The 12,282-nt window shown below is 43.1% G+C and overlaps 1 protein-coding gene across 1 annotated transcript in view; it reads left to right on the forward strand.

The window, feature by feature from the left end:
- The first annotated feature begins 778 nt into the window (after positions 1-778).
- LOC110913985 (keratin, type II cytoskeletal 1-like) overlaps positions 779-12,282 on the forward strand; it is a 30,057-nt gene continuing 18,553 nt past the window's right edge. The window contains exon 1 of the mRNA XM_022158795.1: positions 779-1,104. Within this exon, the coding sequence (XP_022014487.1) occupies positions 779-1,104 (326 nt within the window). The remainder of the gene's footprint in view (positions 1,105-12,282) is intronic.

The following is a 12,282-nucleotide window of genomic DNA, read 5'->3' on the forward strand; positions in this document are numbered from 1 at the left end:
CTGTTTGGGCAATTGTTGTACTGTCTTAAAACTATGTGTGAGATGTTTTAATTAAGTTTCTTTATTATTGCATGCATAAATTATGAAAATAAATGAAAAATTTAAAAGGATCTGCCATTATAATTAATTGGTAAAATCTAAAGTGAACCAAGACCTAGCTTTGTGAAACAAAGCCAAGATGGTAGTTCCATAATTAGGTTAAGATCCATAATTAACATCTCAATTTAGGACTGTTCTGCGTTTATTATTAAAAGAATCTTAGAGGAAAAGCCTAGCCCTTGTGTTATTGAAACCTGGCCAAGATGGTATAACCCACATAATAGATTCCAATTATTAACATCTAGTATGTTAAAGCTCTTGGCAAACTGTGAATCAGTAAAGTCACACAGGCCATGTATATATTGGGTTAATTTCTGAATTCCCTTAATTTATTAAACCACTTCTTTGAAAGTGAAGTGCCTGTGGGCAATAATTAAATGTCCTCCGTGACTAAACACAGTGGTAGCTTATGACTCCCTGTTAATTAATGGTATAGAACTATAATTCTACCTAAAACACTTTGATATTTTAAAAATCTTGGTTATTGAATTATCTTAATTGTCCTTGTGACTAGGCCTATGTGCTAAGGATTAAAGTATTATAGGATAATAAAATCCTGATGTTTTAATAAATTAACCTAAAATGGCAATTTAAAACCTTGGTTAATAGAACATAAAATACTATAAAAGAGCCTTTAAGTAAAACCTTGTCTATTAATTATATGTAGTGTTGAAGCTACATGACTAGATCAGAGGAAGCCAATAGCCATCCGGTTGAGAACCGTGATGATGTAAAGTTCCTAGTAACCAGTGCCGAATTAAAAGCAATTGTAAATGAAGCAGTTGACAAAGCCTTAGCGCGACAGTATAGTGAATTCAGTGAAACCCACAGTAGAACCCTGTCTGCACCTCATGCTAAGCCAAAGAACCATTCTGAGGTTCGCAACAAGCCGCCACCTGCTTCTCCCAAACCTAAGAAAGATGAGGATCGTCATTCCTCTAATGAAAACAGTGTTCACCCTAAAAAGCTTGTGGTTGATGAAACCCCACGTGCTAAAGGCTGCACGTATAAGTATTTTGTGTCATGTAAACCTCGAGAGTTTACAGGGGAGAAAGGGGCAGTTGATTGTATGACATGGCTCGATGAGATTGAGACGGTGGTAGACATTAGTGGATGTGCTGAGAGGGACATGGTGAAGTTTGCATCACAATCCTTCAAAGGTGAGGCGTTGGCTTGGTGGGGAGCATTGATCCAGGCATCTGGGAAAGCTACCTTGTATAGTATGTCATGGGAGCAGTTTGTTGCTCTTATCAAGGAAAACTACTGCCCTCAACATGAGGTTGAGCGTATTGAATCTGAATTCCTATCCTTGGTTATGAAGAACCTTGATTGTCAAGCATACCTCACCAGTTTCAACACCTTATCCAGATTAGTACCTTACCTGGTAACCCCTGAACCAAAAAGGATCGCGCGTTTTATTGGGGGTTTGGCCCCTGAGATCAAGGCCAGTGTGAAGGCCTCGCGACCAGTTACGTTTCGATCTGTCACCGACTTATCTCTGTCACTCACCCAAGATGCAGCAAGACAGAGAGCTCTAAAAAGTTCGGAATCTAACAAAAGGAAACGGGAAGATGATAACTCTCATAGATCCAACAAGAGGCATAAGGGAAACCGTGATGGTAAGAAGGGCTCTGAGGCCAGGAAAAATGAGAACCGATCGGGCGATAGGCCCAAGTGCAAGACTTGTCAAAAGCACCATTTTGGGAGGTGCAGGTTTGAGCAAGGATCTCAATCCAAAAAGTGTGGGATATGCAAGTCCTCTGAGCATAGGACTCTTGAATGCAAGAAAATAAAGGATGCAACTTGTTTTAGTTGCAACGAAAAAGGGCATATCAAGACTAACTGCCCAAAGAACACCAAGAAGGCTGAGGATGGAAAGAAGACCAATGCTAGGGTCTTTCAAATGAATGTCCAAGAAGCCATCCAGAACGACAACGTCATAACTGGTACGTTTCTCATTAATGACGTTTTCGCAAGAGTATTATTTGATTCGGGCGCGGATAAATCTTTTGTGGATAGTAAATTCTGTGAGCTGTTAAGATTGCCTGTTAAAACCCTTAGTGCTAAGTATGAGGTAGAGTTAGCAGATGGTACCTTAGAAACAGTCTCGACTGTGTTAGATGGATGTACTATATCCATTAGGAACCACTCTTTTCCTCTATCCCTGCTACCCTTCAAATTAGCTGGTTTCGATGTAGTATTGGGTATGGATTGGTTATCACATAACCAAGCCCAGATCATATGCAGTAGAAGGCAAGTAATAATCAAGACTCCAAGTGGTGAGTCTCTCACTATTCAAGGAGATACTCGTCATGGATTGCCTAAGCAGTTGTCTATGCTCAAGGCATCCCAATGTTTGAAGAATGGTTGTGTCATCTATATGGCACAGGTAACCATTGATGAACAAAAGCCGAAGATTGAAGATATCCCCGTTATATCTGAATACCCTGAAGTATTTCCAGAAGAACTGCCTGGTTTGCCACCAGACCGACAAGTGGAGTTTAGAATCGATATTATTCCTGGAGCCGCACCGATTGCTAGGGCACCGTATAGACTAGCGCCAACGGAGATGAAGGAATTGAGAACACAGTTAGATGATTTGCTGGCTAAAGGTTTCATAAGACCTAGTTCATCTCCTTGGGGAGCACCAATTCTATTTGTCAAGAAGAAAGATGGTTCGATGCGTCTATGTATCGACTATCGAGAACTCAACAAGGTTACCATTAAAAATAGGTATCCTCTACCCAGGATCGACGATCTATTCGATCAACTTCAAGGGGCAAGCTACTTCTCCAAGATAGATCTGAGATCAGGATATCATCAGTTGAGGGTTAAGGAAGAAGACGTTCATAAGACTGCGTTTAGGACTCGTTATGGCCACTACGAGTTCCTAGTGATGCCTTTCGGGCTCACAAACGCACCTGCCGCATTCATGGATCTCATGAATCGCGTTTGCAAACCTTACTTGGATAAATTCGTCATAGTTTTCATTGACGACATTCTCATTTATTCCAAGAGTAAAGCTGATCACGAGAAACACCTCCGCAGTATTCTAAAGCTGCTTCACCAAGAAAAGCTGTATGCCAAGTTTTCCAAATGTGAGTTTTGGTTGAGAGAAGTCCAATTTCTTGGACACGTGGTCAGTGAGCGTGGTATTCAAGTGGATCCCGCTAAAGTTGAAGCCGTCATGAATTGGCAAGAACCAAAGACACCTACGGAAATTCGCAGTTTCCTAGGTTTAGCTGGATACTACAGGAGATTCATCGAGAATTTCTCAAGAATTGCAGCACCCCTAACTTTGCTGACTCGCAAGAATAGTAAATTCAATTGGGGACCTAAGCAGCAAGAGTCATTCGATACTTTGAAGCAGAAATTAAGTAACGCTCCTGTGTTGACGTTACCTGATGGTATTGATGAATTTGTAGTCTATTGTGATGCATCACACACCGGGATGGGTTGTGTGTTAATGCAGAAAGGCAAGGTTATTGCCTACGCTTCACGACAATTGAAAGTGCATGAGAAAAATTACACCACTCATGATTTAGAATTGGGTGCCGTTGTATTTGCACTAAAGTTGTGGAGGCACTACCTGTATGGCACGAAGTGTGTGATCTACTCTGATCACAAAAGCCTGCAACACCTGTTCAACCAGAAAGAATTGAATATGAGGCAGCGACGATGGATGGAAACTCTAAATGACTATGATTGTGAAATAAGATACCATCCAGGCAAGGCCAACGTAGTCGCAGATGCCCTCAGCAGGAAGGAAAGGATAAAGCCAATCCGAATCAACGCCAAAAGCATTGAGGTCAGGAATGGTCTGCATGAAAGGTTGTTAGCTGCACAGAAGGAAGCAGTGCTAGAAGCTAATTACCCCAATGAGAACCTAGGAGTGACTGAAGAACAGTTATCCTATGGCAAGGACGGAATCTTGAGATTGAATGGAAGAATATGGGTTCCTATTTATGGAGGTCTTCGTGACGTCATCCTTAAGGAAGCCCACAGTTCTAAATATTCCGTCCATCCTGGAGCGGATAAGATGTACCAGGATGTGAAGGCAAATTATTGGTGGATAGGCTTGAAGAAGTCTATAGCCACCCATGTGGCTAAATGTCTGACGTGCGCTCAAGTTAAAGCTGAGCATCAGAAACCGTCAGGTTTGCTGCAACAACCTGAGATTCCCACCTGGAAATGGGAGATGGTAACGATGGATTTTATAACCAAGTTGCCTAAAACACCAAAGGGAAATGATACCATTTGGGTGATAGTGGATCGACTGACTAAGTCAGCTCATTTCCTACCCATTAGAGAAGCTTTCAGTTCTGACATGTTAGCCCAATTATATATGGATAAGATAGTAGCTCTACATGGCGTACCGGTATCCATCATCTCTGATCGAGATACCAGATATACATCTCACTTCTGGAAAAGTTTCCAAGGGTCTCTAGGTTCGCAACTGAATTTCAGTACGGCTTATCATCCGCAGACGGATGGGCAAAGTGAGCGTACTATTCAAACCCTAGAAGACATGCTTCGTGCATGTGTGATAGACCTAGGAGGAAGTTGGGATAGACACCTGCCTCTAATCGAGTTCTCATACAATAATAGCTACCACACCAGCATTAAGGCTGCGCCTTTTGAGGCTCTATATGGTAGAAGATGCAGAACGCCCATTTGCTGGGCCGAGGTAGGAGACGTTCAAGTATCAGGACCGGAGTTAGTCCTGGATACGACTGACAAAGTTACCCAAATCATTGAGCACCTAAAAGCTGCCCGTGACAGGCAGAAAAGCTATGCCGATGGTAAGCGAAAATCCCTCAAATTTGAGGTCGGCGATAAAGTTTTGCTCAAAGTGTCTCCTTGGAAGGGAGTAATGAGATTTGGGAAGAAAGGTAAGCTAAGCCCAAGATACATTGGACCATTCGAAATCATCGAATGTGTAGGATCAGTGGCTTATAAGTTAAACTTACCAGAAGAGCTTAGTGGCATTCACAATGTGTTCCACATCGGCAATTTAAAGAAATGTCTGGCTGATGAATCGCTAGTCATACCCCATACAGATGTGCATATTGATGAGAGTTTGAAATTTATAGAAAAACCTGTGTCAATTGAGGACCGACAGGTAAAGAAACTTCGGAGGAAGTATGTGCCCATTGTCAAGGTCAAATGGGAGGGCCGTAGAGGTCCTGATTATACGTGGGAGTTAGAATCCACGATGAAGGAGAAATACCCTCAATTATTCCAATAAATCTCGAGGTCGAGATTCCTTTTAAGGGGGTGAGGATGTGACACCTCGGAAATTCCTGTCCAATTAAATAAAGACACGTGTCCTCTGCGACAGACGTGTCAGAGAAACCGGGTTTAATAAAGAGATATGTGGTAGGACTTAATTAAAAAGGGGCGTCATGTATTTTAATTACCGCTGAACGACCCAAGGGCGACATGTTATTAAATCACCTCTGAGCGACCCGACATTTTATAAATCCCAAGATCCTTAAATCAGTTTATGATCATCTCGTACAATAACCGGTTGTTCTCAATAAATAAAGTTCATCTTTATTAAGGACTATGGAAATGAAGGTTGTTACTACTCCTAAATTTAATAAGATCCTTGTGATTAACATTAGTTATATAATGGCCAACTTCTATAAAAACTTCAAGACCCATTCCTTTGAAATATCCGTCAATTTGTCAAGACCTTTGTGAATAAATGAAATAGGGGACATGTAAGAGTCTTCTCCTCATGCAAAGGTTGGTCAGATGGTCCCACAAGCTGCAAAAGATAGGCATGTTTCGGTTTTGTAAATGCATGGTCAAGACTTTAAAGTTGCAAAATTTTTGTCTTCTGGTCATCGCTTACGGACCGCAAGGCCCTTGGCATACGGTCCGTAAGCAGGGTATATAGATTCTGTCCCGCATGAACGGTTACGGACCGCAAAGCTCTAGACTTACGGTCCGTAAAGAAGGCACCTGAACTATGTTTCAGTAAAGTTGGTTACGGATCGCAAGGCATGTAGCATACGGTCCGCAAGAGGTCCTTACGGACCGTAAAGCCTCAAGCTTACGGTCCGTAAGACCGTCGCTGGCAGTATGTTTTGGACAGCTGCCTGTCCATTGCTTGTAACCGACTTAAATTGTAAAATTGAGTTACTATGGGCTGCATAGGCTGTTTATAGCCCCTTAGGGACAATTGTAATGATCTTATATCAACACTAGACTTGCTTGGCTTGATCCAAGAGTCTTGGGTTCCCTATATAAAGAACTTGACCTTGAACATTTGAGCTTTGCTCACTTGGGAAGTTTGGCTAGGCACTTCTGGAAATCCTCTGGTCATCAAGGCAATTTCTTAAGCTCTCTAATCCATCTTAGGACTCTTGTAAGTGTCCTTAACCCTCTTTAATCCTTTCTAGCTTAGTTAATTAAGCGAAAGTCAAACCGTCGTAATTAAGGTTTGACTTCGTGATTAAGCATAATGTACCTTGTCTAATCACGAATTAAAAGTACCTTTAGGAAGGTAATTAAGTGGGTAACAAACCTTTAAAAGGGTATTTCCAGATTCCCACTCTAAGCATGTTAATTGTCGAGTCAAAGCTAATTAGAAAAAGTCAACAGAATGCTTATCTTTGAATTAACGCATAATTAGCAATATAAGTTGTATGTAACCTGTTTGAAAATTTATATAACTTGGTAATAAGTGTAAGAACATGTTTCAACATGTTCAACTCGACAATTTTCTGTTTAGACCCGGTTCGGAACCGAAAGTCGCATAGTTTGACTTTCGCTTTGACTTTCAGTTCTGACCCGTTTTAGTCAAGTTTGTTTATACCTTAGAGCTTCTTTTGAGCCTATTAACATGTTAGTATATCCTCCTGTGATTATACAATGTGGTTCATTAGACATCTAGTTCGTATGCATGTTTCCGTTAAAATGCCATATGTTGACCATTATGCCCGAATGTCCAAAAATCATAATTTTTGATAATTTAAAAGGGTTGACACCTTAGTTACTGAAATATAAAGTTGTCCCCAAAATTTGACATCAATTTGAGGTCTAGATTAAAAGTTATGCTTATTAGCGTAAATAGAGGCTTTCTTAGTAAATTATTAGCGTAATTAACGCATAGCCTATCTAAACCCGAATTTTATGCCAAAACTTTATACCCACTGTTATGAAATAATATTTTGGGAATTTTAAAGATTTTTATTTATTTTTAGGCTGAGCATAACTAGAGGTTCTAAGCTTCTTTCGGCTTATGCCGGTTTTACCCTTTTCGGTCATAAAATGAGTTTTACATAACCTTTTGACCCGAAACCTTTTTCTACTAATTCGTTATATTAAATATCATATTTTGAGCCTTCTGGAAATACAAAAATACCAGCTTTTCTTTTTAAACCCGGAAATGGCTCCAAATCGCCTTTTTAGGCATTTTCACGACATAGTATATGTCAAAATAAGATTTTATATAAAAGGGCCGCTTGAAACGTTTCCCACAATCGCGAAGTGAACCGAGCGTCACGATCTGAAATGATGTCACGAGGCGTACCATGATTACGAATGATCTCGTCGGTGTAGATTTGGGCTAGTCGCTCCACCTTGTAGTCTTCCCGTATTGGCAAAAAGTGGGCTGATTTCGTTAGACGATCGACTATGACCCAAATACTGTCGTGACCTGATGGCGTGGGCGGGAGTTTTGTTATGAAATCCATAGCTATACTCTCCCACTTCCATATAGGTATCGGCGGTTGTTCGAGTAAGCCAGAAGGTCTTTGATGTTCAGCCTGGACTCTTGCACAAGTTAAGCAGCTTCCAACGTAAAGAGCGATATCCCTTTTCATGCCCGTCCACCAGTACTTATAACGAAGATCCTGGTACATCTTGTCTGCGCCAGGATGAATAGAATACCGGTATTTGTGGGCTTCGTTCATGATAATCTTTCGCAAATCGGTCCGCTTAGGGATCCAAATTCGGTCCAGATAATAGAATATCCCATCTGATTTGCTTACTAACTGAGCTCCATCGTGATAGATCCTCTCTTTCTTCAATGTATGCTCGTTAAAGCAAGCATGCTGGGCTTCGCGAATAAGGGTTTCGAGATTGTGCTGGGCTTGGATGTTTCGGGTACTGAGCACGTAACTCTTTCTGCTGAGCGTGTCGGCAACCACGTTCGCCTTGCCTGGGTGATAACGTATCTCACAGTCGTAATCGTTGAGAAGTTCTACCCATCGGCGTTGGCGCATATTAAGCTCTCTCTGATTAAAGATGTGTTGTAAACTCCTGTGATCAGTGTAGATTGTACACTTAGTGCCATACAGGTAGTGTCGCCAAATCTTCAATGCAAAGACAACCGCGCCTAGCTCGAGGTCATGGGTTGTATAGTTCTTCTCGTGGATCTTGAGCTGATGAGATGCGTAGGCTATAACCTTGTCTCGCTGCATGAGAACACAGCCGAGACCAAGGTTAGAAGCATCACAGTAGACAATGAAGTTGTCGCTTCCGTCGGGCAGCGTAAGAATCGGAGCGTTGCACAGCATATGCTTGAGGGTTTGAAAGGCAGTCTCTTGTGCGTTTCCCCACACAAAAGGCTTGTCCTTATGCGTAAGAGCAGTAAGTGGCACAGCGATCTTGGAGAATCCTTCAATGAACCATCGATAATAGCCCGCTAGTCCGAGAAAAGAACGAACTTCTGACGGGTTCTTAGGCGTATTCCAGCTTTTGACAGCTTCAATCTTCGCAGGATCGACATGGATACCCCGACTATTCACTATGTGACCCAGAAATTGAACCTCCTCCAACCAGAATTCGCACTTGGAGAACTTGGCATAGAGTTGGTTCCCCTGGAGTAACTCGAGAACCAAACATAGATGTTGCGCGTGTTCGGCTTTCGATTTGGAATAAATCAAGACATCGTCGATGAACACGATGACGAAACGGTCAAGATAAGGCTTACACACACGATTCATCAGGTCCATAAAAACCGCGGGTGCATTGGTTAGACCAAAGGGCATAACTACAAATTCGTAATGGCCATAACGGGTTCGGAAAGCGGTTTTAGGAATGTCTTCCTCTTGAATCCGTAGCTGATGATATCCTGAACGTAGATCGATCTTAAGAAGCATGCTGCACCTTGTAGCTGATCAAACAAATCGTCAATTCGGGGTAAGGAGTATCGGTTCTTGATGGTTAGCTTATTCAATTCCCGATAGTCGATGCACATCCGGAACGATCCATCCTTCTTTTTGACAAAAAGGACTGGCGCGCCCCAAGGAGAGGTGCTTGGGCGAATAAAGCCTTTTTCGAGTAATTCCTGGAGTTGATTCGAGAGTTCCCTCATTTCGGATGGTGCGAGTCGGTAAGGGGCTTTGGCAACGGGGTTAGCTCCAGGAATGAGGTCGATGCAGAAGTCGATATCACGACTTGGAGGTAGTCCGGGAAGATCGTCAGGGAACACCTGAGGAAATTCACGAACCACTGGAACATCTTTAACTTCAACTTTCTTTTTCTTTCCCTTCTCCGCTACTACGATGTTGGCCAAGAAAGCTCGGTATTCCTTGCGGAGATACATGCTGGCTTGAATACACGACATAAGCTTGAGACCCTTCGACGCTGTTTCACCGTACACACACAATAAATCACCATTCGCGAGTGAGAATCGAATCATCTTCTCGAAGCATACAACTTCGGCATGGTTTTCGCGAAGAAAGTCCATGCCTATTATGACATCAAAGCTTCCAAGTTGCATTGGAATAAGGTCGATTGGGAAGACGTGATTGTTGAGCTCGAGAGTACAATCACGGAGTACAGAGTTAATGGCAATAGTTCTTCCAGTAACGACTTCGACTTCGAATGACGAGGACAGATATGAGCGCTTACGACTAAGGAGCTTCTCGAATTCAAACGACACAAAGCAGTTATCGGCTCCAGTATCAAACAAACATGATGCATAAATACCATTCACAAGGAACGTACCATTAACCACGTTGTTATCTGCCTGAGCCTGACGGGCATTGATGTTGAAGGTTCGGGCATGGGCTGCTTGCTGCTGTTGTTGCTGTTGCTGCTGGGGCTCTTGCTTAACCACCCTGTTCGGGCACCTGTTTGCAAAGTGGTTAGGGCCACCACATGCAAAGCAGACTCGAGCATGGACTGCAGGTGCTGGAGCTGCTTGTTGGCCTTGAGGGGCGGGGAGTAGAGCTTGGTTGACAGTAGCTTGAACTGGGGCTTGACGGGGACCATGGCGACAGTTCGCAGTGAAATGACCGTACAGGTTGCAGTGAGCGCAAAAACGACAAGCTAGACCCACTGGATGATGATAAGAGCATGTCGGGCAGAGTGGGTGAGGGCTTGTGTATGCACGCTTTGTTGGCGGTGCATTGATCACTGGAGCTGAGCGAGGGTGCTGCTGCTGTTGAGCTGGTACAGCTTGTAGAGGAGTGGCGTTTGTCGCGGCAGCACAGCTCTTGTTGCTGGAGCTGTTGTTATTCTTCTTCTTCCTTCTTGATGACTTGGAGGATTGAGCAGATGGGTGGGTGCTGCAGTGGCTTGGTGCAGAGACCTCGTTTGCTAATCCTAGAAAAACCAGACTTTACCCGCTTGTCATTAATCTCAGCGGCTAGCAGGTAGGTTTCTTCGATCGTTGCTGGCTTGGCGGCGTGAACAAAGTCGGCTACACAGTCGGGTAGGGCTCGAATGTACTTCTTGATGGCTTGATCTGAGGTCTTGACTTGATCAGGACAGATGATGCTACGCTGCTTGAAGCAAGCAGTGAGAGCTGTGTTGTCTCCATCCTTCTGCTTGATTCCCCAGAATTCGTCCTCCAGCTTTTGGCGTTCATGAGGAGGGCAGAATTCGTCGGTCATAATTGCCTTCAACTCCTCCCATGTTAGCTCGTAAGCTGCATCATTTCCGCGCTTGTTTCGTTCGGCCGTCCACCAGTCTAGAGCACGGGACTGGAAGACGCCTGTAGCATTGAGAGTGCGGAGATGTTTAGGACATCCGCTCTGGCGCAGAGTGACTTCGACTGAGTCGAACCAGTGAAACATGGCTGTAGGACCATCTTCGCCAGTGAACTCTTTTGGTCCGCATGCCTTGAACTGCTTGAAGCTGAAAGCAGCCTTGCTTGAATCCTTAGGGTTTTCAGCTCAGGACTCTTCTGACGTTTTGCTGGCATTTTCATACACCTCACTCACGGATTTCGCCACTTGCTTGGAGATGATAGCAGCGAGGCGTCGGTCTCTCTTTTCTTGGCGAGTAAGTGGGGTTCGGTGTCCGGACGACGACATGGTCTACATTAGACATCGTCACAAGACTCAACACAACGAAATCGAATCTCACCTCACACGTCTACTATTATCTAAAGCTTAGAATCACGTCGAAGCACATATCACATAAATACACAGATTCACAGATATACCTAATCATGGAGCACAGAAGCACATAGAACACATAGGTCACAGAAGCACATAAGCACGTAGAGCACGAAACACAGAAGCACATAAGTACTTAGAGCACAAAACACAGAAGCACATAAGTACTTAGAGCACAAAACACATAAATACGTAAATACCTAGGCACTTAATCACTGAAGCAGTCAGAAAACAGAAACCTATCCTTCAAAGCTCGCGAGTCGTTTGAATAGTATTTCGTATAGCATCGTATAGTATAGCCCAACTTAGTCGTATAGCATAACACATCATGATATCGTCTAGATTTGCGACAACTGGATATCGAATTGAGATAGAACAGCAATTGCGAGTCGTGTGTGTCGATTGAAATTGATAGCAAAATCGAATAATATCCCAAAACATAAGCACAAAACAGAGAAAACAGACATAAACACATAAAAAAATCAACAAGTCATCAGAGTACGCGGTTGCGGTACTCAAAATCGAAACACATAAAATCGAGAGATAGATTGTCTGCGGCTACTAGACATCGACTACCCAAGGCAACTCGACTATTCGCAGTAGACTTGTCATCACTTTCGACTCTAGAGGTCGTGTTTCTGCCTCGATTATTGGGCATTCCACACGCGCTTCCTAGGTCATACTTGTGAGTTCAGGTCGTTGGAGTCCATCGAGGCCTTGGTGAGATAAATAAAGTCCAGAACAAACTGCCAAGGTCAGGGTTTCACCCCTTGGCTTAGCAATTTCTTCCTTGTTTTTAATAAAATAAAGGAGATTATTC

The sequence above is a fragment of the Helianthus annuus genome, chromosome 15 (genome assembly GCF_002127325.2).
Source record: "Helianthus annuus cultivar XRQ/B chromosome 15, HanXRQr2.0-SUNRISE, whole genome shotgun sequence".
NCBI classification, from domain to species: Eukaryota; Viridiplantae; Streptophyta; class Magnoliopsida; order Asterales; family Asteraceae; genus Helianthus; species Helianthus annuus.